Consider the following 24312-nt stretch of genomic DNA (forward strand, 5'->3'; position numbering starts at 1 on the left):
AAAAATAATAACGATGATAATAATAGCCTAATAAAACATCTGATCTAACGGTTTTATATTTATACCCAGTTGGGAGAAATATTTACTTTTTTTGGTAAATATTGGTAACATTTTGTAGACATCACTGCTTTGGCTCTCGGGGCCCAAGATTCTCATCTTTGATTACTATTTTGATTGTTTAGAATTGTTTCTTGAAAAAGTACTACGGCCTCCCCAGTGGAAATGTGTAACTGTTCCAAAACAGTGTCGTCCGGACATCTGCTGGGAAGGAAATATAGAGACATATAGAGGCATCTTTTGGAACTTTAATTTAATTCCCCTGCTGAAGACAATTCTAGTCAGGTTTTTTTTTGTACTAGTCAAATATATATTGTATTGGTCTCATTCTCTTTCCTTCTTCATCTTTATAGCAGATGCAGCAGCAGCTCTCTAAGAAGGAAATTGAGGACCTTCTACGGCGTGGAGCTTACGGTGCCATCATGGATGAGGAAGATGAGGGGGCTAAATTTTGTGAAGAGGACATTGACCAAATCCTGCAACGCAGGACCAAGACCATAACTATTGAATCTGAGGGCCGGGGATCCACCTTTGCCAAGGTCAACTTCCTTCTTTTGTCTTATATTTATTATATGTTTAAAAGTATTTATCTTTTTTTTTTATATATATATACATTTCCTCTTATAAAAGCAATTTTCAGTTGTTAAGGCTGCACAAATTTAACTAAAAAGGACATCTGAAAATGAAGAAATTCAGACAAATATAAGTAGTGTAATTTTACCTTTGTTCTATAAAATATTTTTTTTATTAAATACTCTTTTTATTTTAAGTTACAGTACAATAGTATTATTACAGTAATATATAATATGTATTATTGTGTTTAATATTTTTATTTAATAATACCATAAAACCATAAAAACTATGATTATGTTATATTGAATAGGTCACACAAAACACATCTGTTTAACTTCTGTTTAACATCTGTTTAACTATGCATTTACTGAATGAGCACTGTGCCAATGTTCGTCCGACTGTTTGTACTGTATTTTATTTTGTATTCTTCTAAACTGTTTTAATTATTCTTATTTCTTTTTATTATTCTAATTTCTTCTATGTAAAGCACTTTGAATTGCCATTGTGTATGAAATGTGCTATATAAATAAACTTGCCTTGCCTTGCCTTGCCTAGGTCAATAAAAGTATTCAGAATATATATATATATTTTTTTATGTTTTATTTTCTATGCAGATGCACTCCAGTCAGCCCAAAAGACCAGATTCATTCTAGAATTTTTTTTTATTCAATATTGTGCAGCCTTAATTATTGTGTGCATATGTGCTTATACCTTCCATATCTGCTTTTTTCAACTGCAAGGGTCATTTTAGAGACATTGTTTAACATAATGTTTGCTGTGCCCACAGGCCAGTTTTGTAGCTTCAGGGAACAGAACAGACATCTCTCTGGATGACCCCAACTTCTGGGACAAGTGGGCCAAGAAAGCAGAGATTGACATGGAAACTGTCAATGGCAGAGTAAGTTATACACAGACTCTTCCATATGAATTCAAAGTTTCACAGTAGAGTAGAGGAGCCCACATCCACCAGGCTGATCAGGTCAAAGTGTATATGTATGCAAATTCTCTCCAGTGCCAGAATTACTTTGAAAATGGTTTACCTTGACATCTGTGTTAATAAAAAAATAAGGAATCAAGTAATGGAAAGCTATTTTGGTGTTTAATGTATTGTACTTTGTGAAATAACTTAATCATTGTTTTCTGTGGGCTCTTTTGTGTTTTAGTTGTAAGTGCTGTACTTAAGAGTGCATAATGATTTGGCGGTTGACGTTATTTAAATGCATAGCGCTGCTCTTTGCAAAGGTGGGTCAGTGGTTCTGTTTTCACTTGTGTCTTTTGATGTGGTTTTGCTACAGAACAGTCTGGTGATCGACACCCCTCGGGTCAGGAAACAGACCCGGCCGTTCAGCGCCACTAAGGACGAGCTAGCCGAGCTCTCTGAAGGGGAGAGCAGCGGAGACGACAAACCCAAACTCCGCCGGCCACATGACCGCCTCAACAGCTATGGCCGCACAGAGTGCTTCAGGGTGGAGAAAAATCTGTTGGTTTATGGGTGAGTGATGGCTGGTGGTCTGCTGATATGGGGTTTAGTGATTGTGTATGGCAGTACAATAACTACACTACTGTTCAAAAGTTTGGGGTCTGTAAGATTTTTTAAATGTTATGAAAGAAAGCTCATATGCTCACCAAGGCTGCATTTATTTGATAAAAAAATACAGTAAAAACAGTAATATTGTGAAATATTATTATAAATTAAAAAACAAATGTTTTCTCTTTTAATATATTTTAAAATTGAATTTGTTTCTATGGTCATAGGTGGGGCCGCTGGAAGGACATTCTGACTCACGGCCGCTTTAAGCGACAGCTGAGTGAGCGTGACGTGGAGTGTATATGCAGGGCGCTCCTGGCGTACTGCCTCGTTCATTACCGTGGAGACGACAAAATCAAGAGCTTCATGTGGGATCTGATCGCTCCCACGGAGGACGGCAGGACCAAGGAACTTCAGAACCATTTGGGTATGAGGACTGAAGCGTTGTTATGAATTCAATTCTCTTTTGCATTTTGATCAGGTCAGGAGAATAATGATTCTCTCATCATTTAGAGTTTTGAATGTGACTTGCGCAGGTTTATCGACTCCAGTACCGCGAGGCAGAAAAGGAAAGAAGATGAAGATTCAGTCCAGCTCATTTGACATCCAGAAGGCAGAGTGGATCCGAAAACACAACCCAGAACACATGTTGTCTGATGATGGGTACAAGAAACACCTGAAACACCACTGCAACAAGTGAGTATTGCACAATCTTCAGTGTCACATGATTCTTCAGATATGATTCTAATAAGCTGATTTGGTGCTCATGAAATTAACGTTCCCTATTATTACCAGTGCCAAACACTGCCTCATTTTTTGGTGATAAATATTTTTCAGGATTCTCCTGATAATTTCAAAAGAAGAGCATTTGTCTAATTTCAGTTTAATGCATCCTTGCTGAAAAAAAGTGTTAATTAAAAAAAAGAAATTCTTACTGGCCCCAAACTTTTGAACAGTACTGTAAATGCACTTCTTTGCACAATCTGATGTAATATTCACTGCCATATGGCTGGTGTTAATGGGCACTAACACATACTGCATTGTGCAATGACAAAGCAACCAGAAGTCATTCGTTTTCAATGAAAGTTGCTTTTTTGTTGGCAACTGTTGGTAATGCAATGTGGGCAAGTTGAGAAAAAATGAGCAGTGATGTTCATGATGATAGCACTTCATACCAAAAGGCATGAAGACACTGAAGCTCACAGATCCATCATCTGTGACATACTGTAGTCAAGTGTTGGCAAGACAGAAGGATAATTAATATCACTGTGAGCGATTTCAGTGTTGTATATGGTTAATTTCTGCCCACTTACAGGCATTTTGAATTTAAATAGATGATGCATGAAAAACCATATCAGAAATTGCATTTTGAATGAGTTTGGTTCATGCAGTCATAATCATCCATCTTGTCTATGTCATGATTTATTATGGACTGCTGCAAATTATATTCAAGAACATGTTTAGCAGCAAGATCACTGATTCCTGATTTAATTTTTTTCCATCAGTACATTCCATTTATGATAACATTTTCAAAAGTTATGGCCTTTTTTGCCGCCAACCAATAACATTAGGCTATCTAGCAACAGTAGCGCCCACTTTCAACCACACAGTAACTTCTCTCCTTGTGAAAGCCTGATTAGATGGAAATCTGCTGCTCTGGAGGAAGTGTGTGATGCAGTGATAAAAGGGGACCTCCCATTTAAGCACACACTGACTGGCCCACTCTCACACACTGGTTCAGGGGTTTTTCACCTAGGGAGTGGGAGATAAGGGGGCATTTTCAGGTCACCGTTCTTATTGCTTAAGTTGTTAAACTCATGATCGAAACTGGTGGTAAATCTGTCTGGCTGTGCTAAGTTAACACTTTTTCATTTGTTGCTTGTACAGTAAATTCATGCACTAGAAAGCAGAGGATGTACATCATGTGCACTGTACATCATGTCATGTTATAAATAGGCTGTACAATTTGTGCTTTGATAATTGGACTGTTCTGGACCAGGATGTGTGTGTGGAGGGAGTTTATTACTGTAAGGCTGGTTTTGCATCCAGGGCTTTCTGCCATTGGAGAAAGTTCCCCATTGTTTAGTTCGCTGTCCTGTTTAACACACACACACACACACACACACACACACACACACACACACACACACACACACACACACACACACACACACAGTGTGGTGACCTGGGACACAGCTGTCAGCTTTGCATGCGTCTGCAGTTTCCCTTGGGCCTGGAATGCCACTAATGTTAGGGTGAAAGTGTGAGTTTTAGAATGAGAGAGGATGAATTATATCTCATTTCAATGATTACGTGGACACATATGAATAAGCTTGAATGTAAAGTTCTAAAAAACTAAGTCATGCTGAGTAGTCCACATGAAAGAACAGTTTTTGAACATTTACATTGCCATCATTCACTGTCATTGTCATTCATGTCCTCTGAAAAACAGCAACTTGCATTAAACAGGAATGACTTCTGGTCACTTTGTGTCTGAAAAACACTGTGTTAACACTCATGAACACCAGCCATGGCAGTGCATGTTACACCAGTATGTACACATAAGCACATTTACACTACTGTTCAAAAGTTTGGGATGTGTACGATTTTTTTAATGTTTATGAAACATAGGATTTCAGCGGTACACTTGAGCTAGTGCTGCGCGATTAATCATATCGCAATCGCGATGTCAAGCCTATGCGATTATATGGCGCAAAATGCTGCGCTTTTATTCAATAAATAAATGCATGTGTGGACATGACAACCCATTCTCTCTGAGAGCTGTTTGCCCATTTTCTACACTGCTAATAAGAACAGGTGAAGATGGATGCCGAGCAGACGGACACTGAACCGGTGGCCAGAAAAAAATCGACCTCTGTTATATGGCGATATTTTGGCTATAAGATAACCAACACTGAGCGAGCAGGGCTGCCAACTCTCACTCATTCAGCGTGAGATTCACGCAATTGACAGTTGTATGCATAAGAGAACACTGTATTTACTCGTGAACATGTTGTGGGTTTCTGTGTGCGTGTGTGCACTTTGACCTCAATCTCTCTGTGTCTGTGTCTTTGTCTGGAAGGGTGCTGTTGAGGGTCAGAATGCTGTACTATCTGAAACAAGAGGTGATTGGAGCACAGTGCCAAAAAGTGCTAGATGGGATAGATGCCAGGTAAACATTGCCATGGACCCTTACTTCACTGGTGCGGGGAAAAAAACAGGAGTGTGTTCTGCATTTGTAGTACCAATAGTGGTAAAGTAGCAGTACCAGTAGTTTATTTTTTTGAGAGGGAGTAGAAAAGTGTAAGAAATTCAAATGTTATTAGTCTTTTAATTGTTTTTTTTTTACATGCTGGTAATTTGTATTTCATTTTGAACCATATAAAATGGATCAAAATCTAAAAATGTACAAGGTTTCAGAAGACTTTTACTTGTGCATCTCTTTAGATTTTAGTATTATAAATACCGGTACTGTAGGTGCTCCTTGAACTACTCCAGTATTAGTCAGTTTAAGCCAGTTTGGTCAGTAAGATAAACAATAAAGCGCCATCTGCTGTTTTGCTGAGGAAACTTCAGGAATGTTAGCATGTAATATCAATACCAGCATTTAAAGGAACAGTTCACCAAAAATGAAAACTGTGTCATCATTTACTCACCTCATGGCAATTTAAACCCTTGTGGATCGCAAAAGAAGAAAGTCCAGAATGCTCTTTTAACTATTCAGGACTGAAGCTGTTGAACTGCAACAAAGACACCATAAAGTACCATAAAACATTTTTCGCAAAATATGTATAAAAGCTATGAAATGGGAAGATTTTCTGTGAATGACAATATTAGACTTAAATTTTGGTCTGTTCCAAAATAGAAAAATTAAATAAACAGCTGTAGACTAAAACATACAGCAAAACTACTGGTTGAAAATGTTTCCTTTGCTATCTGTTAGTGAGATCGAGATCTGGGTTCCTGAGCCGGATCATTCAGAGATGCCTGCTCTGTGGTGGGACATGCTCTCGGACAAATGTCTGCTATTAGGAGTGTATAAGCACGGTAAGTCTGATCAGCTCTGATGCGCACAAGGCTTTATGTGTGGATACACACTTTTAACTAATGTCTGTATGTGTTGTAGGTTATGAGAAGTACAACACTATTCGTGCAGATCCAGCACTGTGTTTCTTAGAAAGGGTTGGGCGGCCAGACGAGAAGGCCATCGCTGCTGAACAGAGAGGAAATGACTTTATGGATGGGTAAGAGACACAAACATGTGTTCCATTCATACAGATAGAGGAAGTCTTTTATCAGTTTCTGTCAGCAGTACCTCTCTGAGGTGTTTGTAACTGTATTTGTTTGTGTGTGTGTGTGCAGGGATGTGGACGACCCTGAGTATAAGCCTGCTCCAGCTTTGCTGAAGGACGATATGGAGGTACGCAAGTGGAAGAATGAGAACTGGCCCTGATAAGGCTGTTACACACACAAGCGCACACACAAGCTCATAAATAATATGAACTAGTGTGACATCAGGGAAAAAAGATTTCTCTTTTTTATTTTTTCATATTTTTACATTTTATTTTAGCCATGCAGTATTACAAAATGTTTTCAAATAATGTTATAAACAATTGACATCAATATTTGAATTTGATTTCAAAAAATGTATTGAAAAGAGAATTCAGTTTAATAAATATAATAAAATATAATGCGTAATTCTATTATATATGTAATTATATTATAAATGTCATCTAATGTTTCTGGAAATACCTCACATGCTGTGTATGGTAATACACAGTAATTCATACTGAAACACATACATTTACAGCAGTTATGAATTTCTTATTTAATTTGTTTTTGTTTTAATTTTGGTTAAATTCTGGATTTTTAAAGGGCTTTCAGTGTGTTTCATGTGTGTGTTATAGTATTAAACTATGACTTAACATGTGCTCTTACCTCTAGGACGATGCTTCCTCCCCGGGAGAGCTGGTCATCACTGATACAGGCGGAGGTATAGACAAACTATAGTGTTTCCCATTCACTTTTATTAATAAACCCCTGGTTTGTTTTGAGTTAATATTAAGTTATTGTTAGTCATCAGTGGTGTGTTTGTGTGTTCATGCAGAAGGAGGGTCTGTATTAGATGGTGGAGGTGGGTCTCTGGGTGCTGGCTCAGGGGTGTACTGGCCCTCGCCCTCCACGCTGACGGCCCGACTGCGGCGTCTGATCACCGCATCTCAGCGATTCACCAAGAGCAGACAGATACTTCAAATCCACCAGACACAGCAGGCTACGACCCCAGCCCTCTACGCTCTGCCTCCCACCGCCAGCGACACACTCAATCCCAAAATTGCTGCTAAGATTGAAAGACAACAACGGTGAGAGGCTTTAGAAAACATCCTAATATCATAACATTTTCTGATTGACAACTAACTAAAGTTCATTCTGGTGTTTGAACCAATTAAATTAATGCGAAATATAGGTTGTGATAGTGAGTTATTTAATGGTTAGTCAGAGCCAGTCTGCAGATTTTCGGCAGTTGACAGATTTCACAGAAAAATCATTTACTGTATGATGGGCACAGACTTTTTTTTTGCGTCAGACTTTGATTCCATCTAGTCAGAGGATATCAAACATGTTTGATATTTTGAGCCGACTTTAGAACACGTATTGTTCTCATGCGTTGTGCGGCTCCAGCAACAAGGAGCGTGTTTCCGTGGGAGTTTGTGTCATTTAGTGTATAATGTCCAGTTTTTTTTCTGTAACCATTAACAAAGTCGGCAAGTGTATGATGCTTAATGTTTTAAAATCTGTACAGATTTTTAAAAGTCGTATATGGAATTTCAACCCTTATTCAACTTAAGGATAAGTAATTTTTCTTGCTTTAAAAAAAGAAATGAATGACACTTGAAAAATCAGTTTAAAATTATGTAAACCCACATGAGATTATGTGGCCAAGAACTTTATTTTACATAAAGTGGGTGGCTCCTCGTATAATCAGCTGTTTAACTGAGTTAATCAACAAAAACTTGTGTAAAGGTGTACCGTTAAGAAACTATTTGTAACATACCTCTTTGTAAAATGTATTATCTTTTCTAAAAAAATCTGTTTGTGGGCCAGTAACTCTAAGAATTAATCCTTTTTTTTTTTTCATTTCTCAATAGGTGGACACGGAGGGAGGAGGCCGATTTCTACCGTGTGGTTTCAACATTTGGGGTAGTTTTTGATCCGGATTTGGGCCGTTTTGACTGGACCAAGTTCAGAGCCATGGCTCGACTGCACAAGAAAACTGACGAGAGTCTTCACAAGTACCTGTGTGCCTTTATTGCCATGTGCAGGAGGGTCTGCCGCCTACCAGCTATAGAGGGAGGTGAGTGCCACAAACATCTAAACATGCTCACACACTTGCATTGCTTTTCCACCAGTCTCCCAATGCATTAGCTTGTACTCTTTCATCATCAGTTTGTGTTTTCTCTTCCATCAGATATGGTGGACTCCTCTCTTGCTATTCAACCAATCACAGAGGAGCGTGCGTCTCGTACCCTATACCGCGTGGAGTTGCTGCGGAAGATAAGAGAACAGGTGTTGCGTCACCCGCAGCTTTATGAGCATCTTGCTCTGTGCCAGCCTGGACCGGATCTTCCAGTGTGGTGGGAAACAGGATCACACGATCGAGATCTTCTGCTTGGGGCGGCCAAGCACGGAGTCAGTCGAACAGACTACCACATCCTCCGTGACCCGGAGCTCTGTTTTATGGCGGCCCAGAGGAACTACAGCCAGAACAAGGGAACTGTATCACAAGCCCAAGCCCAGAATCAGACGCATTCGCTGGGACAGTGTCACATCCCGGCCCCCCTCCAACACATTCAGCCTAAAGAGGCTTCTGCTTCACCACTCCTAAACCAAACTGAACTGAAGGAGGAGCTGATGTCAGAGGGAGAAGAAGAGCGTGTAGAGCAAGAGCCCAAGATGGAGATACCCTCTATCAGGCCACCCACACCTTCAGGAGTGGACGAGAAAGATAATGTCAACAAAGCGGGAGAGAGCGAGAGTCGGATGGTGGCGGCCAGAACAAAACCGCTCACGCCGAACTCAGTTACTCGAAAACAGAAGAAGCTGAGTAAGCGGAGCCGCAGGGAGGCCAGGAGGGGGTCGGGATCAGACTCGGATGGCTCCTCGTCCAGCTCTTCGTCAAGTTCTTCATCGAGATCTTCTTCCTCATCCTCGTCTTCATCGCGGTCAGGATCCAGTTCCTCGTCCTCATCTTCCTCCTGTTCTTCGGGCTCCTCGTCTTCATCATCATCCTCATCCTCATCTTCAGAAGACAGTGACAGCGAAGAGGTTCCAAAGAACGGTAAGTGTTCTAATAAACTTAAGTTTTATCCCAGCCTCTGCAGTAACTATAGGACTACTTCAGCACTCCTAACAAGTAAAGCATTTTATTGTGTCTTTGAGTTGTGCTACACTAGTCCAGTCCATGTACGATGCATTTTGTGTCTTAGGTTCAGCTATGCTTGATTGGTGATGAGGTTTCAGGCTCTAGAGATGACTGTAATAAGCACACCAGCTTTAGAGAGCTGGCACATATGTGTCTCCCTTGTGTATCAAATAGTATTCAGGTGTCGCGTCAGCTCACTTACGCATTAAACAGTATGCAGGGCAGTGTGCCCTGGTTGTATATTGCACATTTTGGCAAATGTTGTAGGTTGTCTGGGTATTCTGTTGCAGAGTGTTTGCACAGTATGCATGCTACAAAAATAGAAATAATGATATGAAAGTGTGCAGTTCCAAACATAGCCTTTTGAAACACTTTCATGTGAGTTTTCAAAATGTAAAAATGGATAATGTTTAAAGTGTGTTTGACCTGTATATCATTGATGGGTCTGTCTGTATTCCGGTAGCGTCAGCAGTACCTGGTGTTAAAGGCTTTGACGAAGACAGCATTGCCTCACTCAACACTACACAAGATGACATGCAGGACAGTCATGTGACCAATGGTATATCCAACCCTCCCCACCCCTTCCAGGGCGGATATATGCTTGCTGCCTCCTACTGGCCAAAGGTTAGCAGGCCAAGCCAACATCTTGTGCCAGTTCTGGCTTCACTCTGTCTGTGTTGTATCTTTAGGCTCTTCCGCTGTAAGAATGGTATAATTTCATTAATTAAAAAGTGATAAACCTATATAAACGTTAGTCTACTTTGGAACATAATGTTTGTCTCTACCTCACCATAATCTTACAGTTTTAACCTTATAGTACAGCCCTTGCTTGTGATGTCCTTACAATAATACTGTCCGCTCATTGCAGGACCGGGTCATGATAAACCGGTTGGACAGTATATGTCAGGCAGTGTTGAAGGGGAAATGGCCAGGGGTTCGTCGTGCATATGAAGGCAATGCAGTGACTTCTTTCTACACCACCAAACTCCTGGACAACGCAACCACGCTCACAGAAGACCCCTCAGCCTCCCCTCAGGGTTCAAAGGTGAAGAAGCATGTTGCAGACAGAGAAAAGGAGTTCTCAGTCAAAATCAATAACGTATGTTATTTTAAGTTTTCCCCCACAAATGCCGATCTGCAATGTCATTGCAGTGCTTGGCATGTTTTTATTGTTTTTATTGTTTGGTCTTCCCCCTTTTCTTCCAGTATTTGTTTGCTTCTTTCTTCCTTTCATTTGACTTTGCTTTGAAAATTTTGCAGCTTTGGTTTCATTTTCTGTTTTTGTTCTCAGAAGTTTGCTTTCTATACCTGCCTGGAGACCAATGGTCTATTCCTGTGACTTTCACTGGGGTCAACTCAAATCTACTACACTGAAGTTGCAACATTTTCCCATTTAAACTAAACCCAGTACACAAATCAGTCTTAGCCTCTGTCCTTTGCTTTGAAGGTGAAGTGTGTAATTTCTGCGACACTAGCAAAAGGGAAATTTATCCACATTAATTTCACAGTACCTCAGTACTTCAAGAAGTTTGGCTAAAACAAACATAATAAAGCACCAAGATGTGACCATGCAGTACAGTTATCAGGCCTATAATATGACCATGTTTATTTTTGTATTAACCGAACAGACATTTATCATTAAATGTAAGTTTTTAATTATAACAAATTATTAGTTTTATTATATTCATTATATTATTATATTTAATAATATTACTATACTTTTTATACATATTATATAGGGATGCACCGAAATTTTGGCTACCGAAAATTGTCAGCCGAAACAGCTATTTTCGGTTAAGGGACAAAATCAGTGACCGAAACAGATGTTTAATTAGCGCTTCTCCGATGCCATGTTTTCACTGTGTTCAGAGTCTATCTCGTGCACGGGGATAAGCTACAACAGTTACACATGTCAGCTGTGTAGACACTAGCTCTGGATTGACAATATTAATATCACAATTTTAATCTATTATGATATGGTTTCTTAAATCTTTTATCATGTGCAACTGCAAATTCTAAAATTCTCTCAATTTTCTTACGAAATTCAAACAATAAATGTGGTTTTGGCACTCTTTAATTCGACGTGACGACTGATCACTGTAGCCGCCTCAGTTCAAGTGGTCATCTCATGGGTGAACACCAGAAGGTATGTTGAAAGATTAGATTCACATGAAAGACTACATTGCAACTTACCGAAATGACTGTCTCATGTAATCGCTCAATCAGTGTTTCAACCAGGGAAAGACGTCAATAAAACAGTTTGTAGGCTATACAATGTCCCTTAACGTTACATTTACCTTAAAAAAAAACCTATTCAATGTCCATAAACTCATTAGTTAGCTAGAAAAATAACTATAGAGAAGAGCATTTTGCTAAATATATGCACTGTTTTACATATTCATTATATTTTTTATTTAACCTGTTAGTGATGTCTTCATTATTTAAAGTATGTGACTTGTCTGAATAAATCTGTCAAGAAGACAAGTTATTACAGTTTATTGTCGTTTAAATCTTTGTTAAAAGTGCATCCTGAATTTTCAGTTTCTGCCACAATTTTAATTTCGGTGCATCCCTAATATTGCATTACTTAAAAAAAAAAAATAATAATAGTATATATTTTTTAAATATATATATATACACATGGCTGTATTATTCATTTCTGTTCAAAAGTTTGTGCTCAGTAAGATTTTTGTAAAAGAAATTGATCATTCAGCATAATGTTGTAAAAGATTTCTATTTCAAAGAAATGCTGTCTATTCATCAAAGAATCCTGAAAAAGTTTATCACAGTTTCCACAAAAATATTAAGCAGCACAGCTGTTTTCAAATTTGACAATAAGAAGAAATGTTTCTTGAGAACCAAATCAGCATATTAGTATGATTTTTAAAGGATCATGAGACACTGAAGACTGGAATAATGATGCTGAAAATTCAGCTTTTCATCACAGGAATAAATTACATTTTAAAATAGATTCAACCCATGCATTAAATTACACACATCACCTTTAAGTCCTTTAACTTTTCTGTGTTCCTGTGTTGCCTCAACCCACTAGAGATACAATTATATTACTTACATATTGATTAAAACTACCTGTCTGATGTCGTTTGTCATTTGTCAACTGATGTCATTTGAGTACCTCACATGAGCGTTTTTATCTGTAAAAACGGTTTGTTTATTCAGTAGACCTTCACTGGTCTCATACCAGTATCATAGGCTTCATAGGACACTGCCTGATTAGCAATGTGTCCTTAACCTCTGACCTTTGGCCTGTGACCTGCAGCAGGAGGGCAGCCTTAAACTGACCTTCCAGAAGCAAGGCCTGCCTCTGAAGCGCCCCCTGGAGGGTGAGGAGGGACCTCTCGCCCAACAGCAGTACTTAGCCCGGCTACAAGAGTTGCAGAACGCATCTGATACCAGCCTAGCGGACTACACCAAAACACTGAACAGCTATCCACAAGGTAACATATAACCTAACATACTTGCTCAGATACCTGATTTACCCACAAACCGCATAACACTGTACACAATGTACAACTCTGGAGGACACTAGAAATGCAAGTTCTTTGTGGTATTGCAGTACCGCCAGAGCAAATGCGACTGAATGGAGTGATTGATGGACAGCCTGTGGTGAAGAGGAGGAGAGGACGGCGGAAGAATGTGGAGGGGATGGACCTGCTGTTCATGAACAGAAACAGGCCTTCTGTGATGCCAGAGCAGGTTCGACTTGATTATGACCTCTTTTTTTTTTTTTTTTTTTTTACATTTTAATTCTATATGTAGAAAGCAAGAAATCGTTCTTCAGTATCAATAAGGCAAATGCACCCCCTACTTTTGCAGGTTCCTGCTGGTTGGAGTGGTGGCGTCGCAGGTACATCCGCTCCCCCTGGGCTGAGCACACCTCAGGGGCCCAGTACCCACGATACGGAGAGCCGCGTTCCCGTCATCAGCCTCAAAGATGGGACGCGACTAGCTGGAGAGGATGCTCCGAAACGGAAAGATCTTGACCAGTGGCTGAAGGAGCACCCAGGCTTCGTGGCAGATGTGGGAGCTTTTATCCCTGTAAATACCATATGCGAGATAATTCTCTGGATTTTTTAAAATAATTTAATAAATGTCATAAAATAGGCCAAAAATGTTTTAATTTTTAATGATAATCCCAATTTCTTAAACAATACATATGCCATCATCTCATTTTATGTTAAAATCAAGTTATCCTTTCAAATGCAAAAAAAACAATTGTGTATGTAAGAATATCCATGGATTTAAGTTTCTGATCATTACTTCTTTTGCAGAGTGCAACCAAGCTGCAGTTTCAAGATGGCAGACCAAAACAGAAGAGACATCGCTGCAGAAACCCCAACAAAATTGACATCAACAGCCTGACTGGAGAAGAGCGAGTACAGATTATCAACAGGCGAAATGCTCGCAAGGTGAGTCTATGATGGTTATAGACTTTGTGTGCACATTTTTTGTTTTACTGGGTGTTGTTTGCAATACTTGTTTCCTCTTTCTTTGTTCCAGATTGGTGGTGCATTTGCTCCACCTCTGAAAGATTTAAGCCGGTTCCTGCAAGAGAATCCAGAGTATGGCGTCCCACCAGAGTGGGCTGACGTTGTTAAACAGTCTGTGAGTAAAAAGAGAAACATTTTCTATTCCAAATACAGTGCATTTACAGAAATTAAGCGTGTCACAATATACTGGTATTTCTGTTAACCATGATATTTAAAAAATTTAATATTTATTTATATCATACTACACATGTATAATATTATGTACTACACAAAAGAAAAAGGGCCAGTAACTAGGCCTGCACCTGAAAAAGTTGGGGGAAAATGTGTGATTTTTTGGGGGGATTTCGTAAAAAAAAAAAAAACATGGTGTTAGACACCATAGTCTACTGGAAGTGCTCATCAACAGGGCTGCGTTCAGCCCCGACAAAACGTTGCACAACGTTTTTTAAACAGAAACGGTGATGCGTTGAACACACTGTTCTGATGACGCAAGAGTTGCAACTATGGCAGCTGAGAAGGACATTCTTTGTGTTCTTTGTGAAGAATTTTCTGAGCCTGATGAAGTCGGTATAAATATGTGTTTAATACTACAAAATATGCCCGATGTTACAGTTACTGCACTTGCCGCCCAGAACAAAAGAGAACATCCCAATCGAGTGACGGGATTGCTGAAACTGAAATGGAAGCACACATCTTACCTAATTCATACTAAAACACATCGGGCCTCTGTATAGCCTCACATACTGACTTTATTTGTAGTTCATACTGTTTTAATACCCTGTATTTTCTTTCTCATTTTTAGGAAAAGCACTTAATTACCATTGTTTATTTCTATACCAAATGTCATACACTTGCAATGAAGCTAAAAATATAAACAACTACATCATTATGTTGATATCCTATATTTGTACAATAAAACTTACGACAAACATGTCTTCTAATATCCTCAGTTGTTGCGTATACCGAGCTGCATCGAACACATTTGTAAATGACTTTCCTTGAACCCATTGTGCGAGTTCACTTAATACCGCGTGCTTTATATACATGTTGCTGCTGATTGGACTGCAGTTCTGACACACCCACCAAACAAGAGAAAACGTATCCCAAACACCGGTGCACGCCGTTTCCAGGAAACATGACGTTCAACCCGGAAACCGTAGCAAAACGTTGCACACCGTTTTGAACTTGAACGTGCCCCAGTTCTTCAATAACACAATGTCAATGTTCTTCTTCTTCTTCTTCTTCTTCTTCTTCTTTTTTGTGCTTATTTGGCGGTTTGCATTCTTAAAAAGAGCATTACCGCCATCTACTGTGGGTAATAGATCAGAGACAAGATACACTACTAGATCACCACTACCAGAACAATCAGGACTCGTGCTTTCAATGTTGCTGCGTGTTCAGCTCCTCCATCTACGGCCAAAGTCCATCTCATTCCATAGAGGGATGCTGTTACATTTAAAAAAAAAAAAAAAATACTAATAATAATAATATATATATATATATATACACATACATACACAATGTCAATGTAAAGTGAAGTCAACTTTAAATAGACACAGGTGATCACCTTAATTAGGCACACCCAAGAAATCATGTGACAAATACAAGTCATGTGACAAATCAAGTCATGTATGTCATGTGACAGATACAACTCATGTGACAAATACAAGTTACAAAAAAAATGTTTGAATCACTATAAAAATGGCTTAATATCAAAATCCTCATTCAACCCTAAAGGTGACAAAGTATTTAAGGTATAAATCCAAAAACATTCCCTCTGTAATAATTTCTTCTCATAATCTCCTCCTCTTGAGGGTTTTGTTACCTTTTCTATACCAATATACTGCAAAACGCTGACGTTATGGCCTACTTGTCTAAAATGAGACGCTATAGGACTGCGCATATCTCCAGTTCGAATTTTACTGCGATGTTCACTAATACGAGTGCGTAATTGTCTGAATGTTTTACCCACATATGCAAGACCACAAGGACAACGAATTAGATAAATCACATGAGTCACATAATTATAATTTTACACCTAAAGGAACCTTACTTAATGGAAACCTACGGAAGCCCTGAACCGCAACGTAAAAAAAAAAAAAATCTGCCATTTCGAGATTAAAGTCAACATTTTTCGAGAATAAAGTCGAAATATTTAGAGATTACAGCCGAAACATTACGAGAATAATAAAGTCATAATATTTTGAGAACAAAGTAAAAATTATGAGAAGTCTTCCGTAGATGTGTGTGTGTGTGTGTGTGTGTGTGTGTGTATGTGTAAAGAAATGCGCTCGTGAAGTTGAACTGCTTTTTACTTTTATCTGGGCTTTCAACAAAAGGAAGTTCTACAGGTGCTAATCTAACAACATTGCATTACCATTTGTTTTAGGATGTTACAAAATATATACTGCGGCAAAATATACTTTACAGGCGAAAATACTTTTCAGACTGGATGGAGTTATCCAACTTTATATCTGAGGAAATCGTGGGATCCGGCCAAATGATTGGATACAGAATGATGCACTTAAAATGTATCCAGAAAGGATTTACGGTGAAGAGGGAGTGCAGTTACTGTTAAGTGTTCTCGGCCCAGATGGCGTTGCCTATAGACGAGCACGAAGACACTTAGTCTTCGAGTCAACGTACCACAAAGTTTGGACCAGGATTGTGGTACCTATTTGGGCGGAGTCTTCATGCTCGTCTATAGGCGTCCTAAAACAAATGGTAATGCCATGTTGTTAGATTAGCACCTGTAGAATTTTTTGTTGAAACCCCAGAAAAAAATAAAAAGCTACTATTATATTTAGATCCATCAAAAGCAGTTCTACTTCACGAGCGCATTTTTTTGACAAAAAAAATGTCAAAATAAGACCTTCTACGGAAGACTTTATTCTCGTAACTTCAATCTCGAAATATTTCGTCTTTAATCTCGAAATGCTAGAATTTTTTTACTTTGCGGTTCAGGACTGCCATACCAACTCAATATATTAACTAAAACTTTATAGATGTTTTTACTTAGTTGTATAACAGATGCATTTGTGTTTTCAGGGTTACCTTCCTGAAAGTATGTTCGACCGCATCTTGACTGGCCCCATCGTTCCTGAAGAGGTGAGCCGGCGAGGTCGACGCCCCAAAAACGCTCTGGCTAAAGCAGCCACCATGTCCAGTGCCAGTGCCAATGCCGCCCTGGGGCTCAACCCACTCCTATCCAACGGCCTCCTCACTGGGCTGGACCTGCCTAGTCTTCAAGCTCTTCAGCACAACCTCCAGAGTCTCCAGTCTCTCCAACTCACCTCTGGCCTAATGGGACTGCCTCACGACCCCACCAACATGGCCGCCATGTTTCCAATGATGCTGTCCGGAATGACTGGCCTGCCGAACCTCCTCGGGATGAGCGGTCTCCTCGGAAAGCCCTCGCAGGAAGCGGCGGGTGGATCTTTGACAGGTGAGGAGGACGGAAAAAAGAGGAACGGCGGAGAGTCCGCCACGCACAAAGCGTCGGCTCAGACTTTGATTCCGGATGGTAAAGCGGAAAGGACAGAGGGTCAAAGCTCCAGAGCTACCACCTCGATGGCCACAAACTCGAATCAAACAAGTGCTTCTGTTTCAGGCCACTCACTGGCCCTCAACCCCCTTCTCCTCTCTAGTATGCTCTACCCAGGGATGCTTCTTACTCCAGGCCTTAACCTGCCTGTGGCCAACCAGCCGCAAGCTGCAAACACTCAGCCAACCCCACCGCTGCAACCTGCTGCCTCTGAAGCCACGGCCCAGCGGCCCGGCCGCTCAGAGGACAGAGACAGCGATGAGGGGGAGGAGCCCGATGAAAAGAAGGATACCAGTGGTCCAGAAGGCTCAACGAAGGCGGAGTCGTCCTCCTCCGAGTCCGACAGCTCCTCCTCGTCATCCGAGGATTCTGATTCCAGCGACGAAGACTGAGTCTTTATACATGTATAAATAAATATTATATATTTATATACATCTCTTAGAAATGTATACATATACACACATATAGGAATTATCCTGCATTTACTACATCATGTTTTTTGTTTCCATGTAAATATAATAACTAAAGTGTTGTGTAACGGAGGAAAAAATGGAAAACGGAGATTCTAGAGACACTGAAATGAGATTTCAGTGTTTGTTTAGGTACATTGTCGTTTCGAAGAGACGTTTTGCATGTCGAAAAAAAAACCTTTGTGAAATTGTATTACACCATGATGTACAATTGCAACAGACAAGAAGCAAAAACTAAAAGGCATTATTGTTATAACTATGTCGGGATTTAATTTTATTAAAGAAATGAGGATGCTGTTGCTCATTGCAGAGCTGTATAATTAATATATTTTCTTTTGGGAGAAAAAACACATCGACTGTTTGGGTTTCATTTGTAAATACTTGAGCAGGATCCTGAACACATAGACTTCACAGAGCATACCTACAGATCCACAGCAATAACACACAGGCAGCTTATGAATGTCACTGAAGCTGTAGAGACCCTGCATTTGTTCATTTGTTCATTCATTCATTCATCACACACGTTCTTGTTCATTCACTCCTCTTGCGATTTGTGCATCTGTTTACTGTCCTGGACTCTGCCTCCTGCCCATGGTCTGTCCTTCCTTCCTTCCTTCCTTCCTACCTACTTTTAAATTATTTTCATACAGCTATTTTTACCCAAAGATTTTAGTTTTGTATGTAACACATGGGTGCAGGAAATCCATTTTGCCAACACGCTGTACTCCATTCTTTTAGGGACACATTCCTCCCTGCCTGAAACATGCTTCCAACAAATATTACAGTTTTTATTACAGACCACTTTCTTCACCACCATATATTCATACATTTCTTTTAGCGTTGAGACAGCACTGTGTGTGTGTGTGTGTGTGTGCGTGTGTGTGCGTGTGTGGCGTTCTGTGCTTATGAACACTGTTGCCTCAATTTGCATGAAAATCTATGTGTCCAAGGTCCTGTCGGCCTCACATGCAAACCTTCTCGCGACAGACAGCTGTGCGTATATCCTCTTTTTTCCACAGACTGCTACAGTATTGTCACATTAGTTCATCACTTGCTAAATCACCCATGTTTGTAATCCGTGTAAAAGTATTGAGAGAAATTCAAGTATTTGCAGTAGTATGTCAGTTACTTTATTAGGCACATAAAGTCCTCAGATTTGATAGGAGGGTTAAATACACTATACAGGTCAAAATTACATGTTCCTTTAGTCTGATCAAATATGTCCGCCATTTTTCAGATCCACATAGCCGCCTTGCTGCTGTTAGATGTAAATGACTGATCTAGAAGTGTCCTTATGCCATACTTCAGTGTCTGTCCCTCATAGAACGATTCATTGCAGTCGAGCACCTCGGCCAACACGATGAACCTCATTGGCGTTTTGAATCAGGACGTGTATGTGATTTGTTTTCTGTTACATGTGCTGATGTACCCTTGTTCTAGACTGTTAGGCTCATTTGATTCACGCGAGTCTCTGCTGCGTCACGTTTGTTCATATTCAGGTTTGGCTTCTGAAGTTTTCCATTTGTGATGCAAATTTCTTCGGGATGCACTGCACAATGCAACTCTTTGCCTGTCTCACTAGTGAACACAGTAATATTAATGGGTCTTTCCAAGCATGTATGATTACATTCATCATGGTTTCACTCAGATGCCCTCACTTTTATCTCTCTCAGTGTGATTTTTGCCTCAGTAGATGTTCTGAATGCCCTCTCCTCTCCACTGTGGCATCAGATCTTCCTCTTTCCAGTTAGTTCGTGCTGAGCCACGCACTTTGAAACTGTGTACAGGTATTGCTGCTTTCCACTTCTTCCCAAAACCGCACATGAAACCTATTTAGGTCCTCTTATTATGACATTGCAGCGTTAGCATCTCATTTAACTGAATAATGTTCTGAGAAGAATTGCAGGTTTATTGAGAATTGGACATTTACCTTGGTTTTCTTTCTTTCTTTTTCATGTGTACATTAATTCAGTATTTTGGTTGTATTTCATGTGTTGCATTATGAACCGCTGGACTACTGACCAGAATCAGGGCAAGACTTGCCGTTGTGGCACAAAGACAATGGCATCCACCATGCAACAGCAAATGAAATAGAAATACACTACTGCAAATAAAAGTTTGTTTTCAGTTATGTGAATGATTGAATTGACAAACCGACTCATTTGTTTTCATGGCTTATTCTGTTTCATATTTTTAATATTTTGAAATTAAAGCCCCCCTCTTCTTTTTTTTCTTCTTTTTTTTTGGGTTGGACAGTTGCAATACTTGCAAGTTGTGGCCTGTGTAGTCAAATTAATGCTTCTTGTAGTGCAGGATACATGTCTTAAAAAGTTTGTAATTTATTGAATTACTTTCTATGAAGTTCTATAGAAGAAATTGAGGTTTAATTATTTTTATTAAACATATTCTGACTCTACAGAAAAATCTTGTCTCATGTGAAATTTGTCAAATGTATTTGTTTGTTTTGAGCTGAAGCACCAGTTATTAAAATCTAAAACTGTCTAAAATCAAAACATCTAAAAATGGTTTTATTAATCTGTGATGAAAGTGGGCTGGTTTGATTGCGTTTGTAACTTAAAGGACATCAACTAACATGTTATTGAATATTTTACAGCAAGTGAATTTCATTCAAATACACTTGTTAGGAACAACAGCGCAGAATGGGACTGATATAATCTGTGTTTGAAGTGATGAACTATTATGGGTAACAATTTATTTTACAGTGTCCTTGTTACATGTAGTTACTATAGTAATGACGACTATAAATTATGCATAATTACATAATTACAACTAACCCTAAAGCAAACCAGTACTGTAGGTGTTGTTAATTATTGTTGTTAATTAATATTACTCAGTACTTAAATGTGTAATTACACCGAAACAAGGACAACTTAAAATAAATGATATAGTTAAAGAGCTTCCTATATAACATCTAATCCTATTCAGAAATGTAACGGAAGGTAGTGTTATCTAAAAGTAAAATGTCAACTGACTAGATGTACTTTAATACTTTCAGCAACATGTTACTAATAATTGAGAACAGATGAAAGAGGATTAATATTATATATATATATATTTTTTTTTTTCTGCTTGTTAATTTTAATCAAGCAAAAGTATGCAAATTGTTATATTTCAGAATTTTGGGAGTACATTGAAATAATGTATAACTACAGACTGGGGTGCTTGAAGGGCATAAGCTACTTTCCTGTAGGTGAAACATGGTACAAAGAAAACAAATTAGTGAACAACATGATCAGTCCTGATTTCAGCACTGTTGTCAGTTGTTTCTCTCCCTCAGGATGTTTGTAATCTAGAAAGAGATCTCTACAGCTGAATCTCTGCGAATCCCATCAGAAATCAAACAGCCCATTATGATGATATGCTGAACTATTCAGTGTGTTGTACATCAACTGTAAGGGAAAGCATCAAGTTGTTGATTACTACAGGAAAAATCAGATGTTAAACATTTTCTAATTACTTGATTGTTTTCTTTTTCCCCTTTGCAGCTTCATATCAAATCAACGGTGATGGGAAAGTTACAAGTTACCCTATTTAAAATGTACTAAGTAGTGTAAATACTTTATTAAAGTAATGTAACTGATTACATTTGATTACTTCTAGCGAATGTTTTCAACTGCATCAGAGTATCGCTTTACTAAACTGCCTTCTCATGAGTCAACACTTACAAATAATCAGATAGAATAAAAGGTATACGTATTTGGCATGCCGTTCGAGGGGAGAACTCCGAGCTCAGAATTTTGGCCCGAACCCAGAGTACCTTTGTCTCATTAACTCAGATGTACGTCATTGCTTAGACCACGTTAGACGAGTGCTACTGTCAGATCCCTTGCAGTGTGTTATAATGGAACACCCCGAGCCAGTGGTTTCCAAACTTGGTCCTGGAGGGCCACTTTACAGACTTTAGCTCCAACACACCTGCCTGGAAGTTTCTATTATGCCTAGTAAGACCTTTATTCGCTGGTTCAGGTGTGTTTAATTGGGGTTGGAGACAGTGTCCCTCCAGGAGCAGGATTGGACACCTCTGCCCTAAGCCCTTTATCACTCGGAATCTGCCATGGATTCTGCCGTGCGAGTTGCTGTTGTGGCCTCACAATCGTGTTACATTATGGTCTTTGAATCTGCCTGAAGTGTACATATGAGTAGACTTCGGTCAAAATCCATCGATACAAATAAACTTCCCTCATACACTTGACAAAGTTGAATGCATTTCAAATGGCGACGGGGATTCTCCCGAGGGGATGTGCTAAGGGAAGTTTGCGAGTGGATGTCTAAAAGTGGAGTTAAACTCAGCCTATTTCTCTAATGATGTCCAGTCCTACTACCTAAAGGGGTGTCCTGTTTAGCTCCAACTCCATTTAAACACACCTGAACCAGCTCATCAAGGTCTTAACTTCCAGGCAGGTGTTTTGAGGCAAGCTGGAGCTAAACTCTACAGGACAGTAGCCCACCAAAATTAGGTTTGGACACCCCTGCTCTAGGGCATCTCAACATGAAATAGTGATCAATGAATCACAAACATTTTGACAGGAAGTGTTTCAACACCTCTAAAATTAATCAGTGTTGTCATATTTCGTGTAGATAAGGCTCTGACCCTGTGGACAGAGATGAATGAAAGAGGCTTTTTCCTGCTTATTCAACCTGTCATTCATTTGTTACAATGGACAGACACTGACTGACAACCAGCCCTGCTGTGTTTATCAGTAACCATGTCTTCACACGCCATCAGGTTAAATGTCAACTCGCGTTGCCTGGCAGGTGAAACACAATGTCTGCGGGAATCTAAATCAACAAACCCTACTAATTGTGACCATGCTGAAGTATGTTTGCAGTACCTGCACCAATGCCAACAGGAAGTTCACCGTGTTGTCATAGAAATCAGAGCCCTGACTTCCACAACACTGTTATAGGAGACATACTACTTAGGCAGAGATTGTATATGATGCACTTCTAAGAGCACATTACTGCCTTTGGACAACATCTGCTGAGATACTTCGCTACGTTTTATCGTTGTCTTTTAGCATCAAAATATTCAATACAAGAATATTGGGATATTACAATGGGGTGCAACTCAAGTAAAGGTACTGAGGTTGTGGATTCATCCAAAAAACCTGGAGACAGACCCAAATCAGCCGAATCAGGCGACTCATCGGACAAAGAAGAGGACAATGTCAATGAAATCTCACACACAGAGAATAATGGGGTTGAGACAGACGACAGCTGATACTGTCTTTTAATTTGCTGGCTACCTTCCTCGGGCTTCTATGGTAAGATTCACAAATGTGTTTTGACATGTCAGCTCATTTTATGATGCTGCTTAATAATTTATTTATCTGCTCAAGTGAGAGAACAGCATCAGGAATCGTTGAAACACTCCAAACGTGGGGGTTTTCAAAACAATGCCATAGAAGAACCATTGTTGGTTCCCTAAATAACATTTTAGTGAAAAGTTCTCAAATAAAAGGATCCATGGATGTTAAATGTTCTTCATGGAACCATCGATGCCAATAGATGGACCTTTGTTTTTTAAGAGTATCATACACTTGACATGACTACTTATATGACACATACACTTATATGACTTTTATCTGTTTCAGTTTATTTCCAGTCCAGCTGTGATCAGCTAAGTTTCCAGGAGCGTGTGATGAGATCTACATCCCAGCCTGTTACTTTATATGTTCTCATCTCATCATGTGATCTCTGTCCATTATACATACTTCAATACCTTTCTTCTGTATGGTTCCTTACATGATTAAACTTATGAGGAAAGTATCAAAGATTAAAAAGGTTATAATATCACATTGCTATTGTGATATTACAGCAGAATCCCCTGTTTAAGAATGTAAATAAATATTCTTAAAAAATAATAAATGCATTATAATGTGTTATTTTACACCCCACATTCACATTATGCTAAATTCACTACGGAGTGGAAATATATCTTCAAAGACCAACAGATGGCTCTCTGTCTCTCTTTCTCTATTTAAATTGTATATTATCTATATGAAATACATGCACATTTGACAAAACCTGAACCTTTGTGTATGCAGCACGAGATCAAATGTGATATAATGAGCCGAAAAAATTAGAAATGCTAAGACAGGCCACTTTACAAAGTGGTTTAAAAGAGATTTCTGTCAGAGTGGGGACTTTTTATTGACAGTTATCGTTTTTATACTTAGCTAATGATA

The 24312-nt window shown here is 39.2% G+C and overlaps 1 protein-coding gene across 8 annotated transcripts in view; it reads left to right on the top strand.

The window, feature by feature from the left end:
* chd9 (chromodomain helicase DNA binding protein 9) overlaps positions 1–18402 on the top strand; it is a 69909-nt gene extending 51507 nt beyond the window's left edge. For 4 of the 8 annotated variants that reach the window (XM_084405724.1, XM_084405725.1, XM_084405731.1 and 1 more), the window contains 21 exons: positions 411–596; positions 1418–1528; positions 1926–2122; positions 2386–2585; positions 2695–2854; positions 5241–5330; positions 6102–6205; positions 6285–6402; positions 6521–6578; positions 7103–7151; positions 7266–7518; positions 8305–8510; positions 8625–9494; positions 10042–10202; positions 10447–10677; positions 12859–13036; positions 13156–13295; positions 13416–13637; positions 13871–14008; positions 14100–14204; positions 17138–18402. In XM_084405724.1, coding sequence (XP_084261850.1) covers positions 411–596; positions 1418–1528; positions 1926–2122; positions 2386–2585; positions 2695–2854; positions 5241–5330; positions 6102–6205; positions 6285–6402; positions 6521–6578; positions 7103–7151; positions 7266–7518; positions 8305–8510; positions 8625–9494; positions 10042–10202; positions 10447–10677; positions 12859–13036; positions 13156–13295; positions 13416–13637; positions 13871–14008; positions 14100–14204; positions 17138–18025 — 4665 coding nt within the window. In that variant the 3' untranslated portion in view covers positions 18026–18402. The remainder of the gene's footprint in view (positions 1–410; positions 597–1417; positions 1529–1925; positions 2123–2385; positions 2586–2694; positions 2855–5240; positions 5331–6101; positions 6206–6284; positions 6403–6520; positions 6579–7102; positions 7152–7265; positions 7519–8304; positions 8511–8624; positions 9495–10041; positions 10203–10446; positions 10678–12858; positions 13037–13155; positions 13296–13415; positions 13638–13870; positions 14009–14099; positions 14205–17137) is intronic. The other 4 variants (XM_084405727.1, XM_084405726.1, XM_084405728.1 and 1 more) reach the window with 4 other exon arrangements.
* The last annotated feature ends 5910 nt before the right edge of the window (positions 18403–24312 follow it).

Source organism: Rutilus rutilus, assembly GCF_951802725.1.
Source record: "Rutilus rutilus genome assembly, chromosome: 3".
Classification (NCBI taxonomy): domain Eukaryota; kingdom Metazoa; phylum Chordata; class Actinopteri; order Cypriniformes; family Leuciscidae; genus Rutilus; species Rutilus rutilus.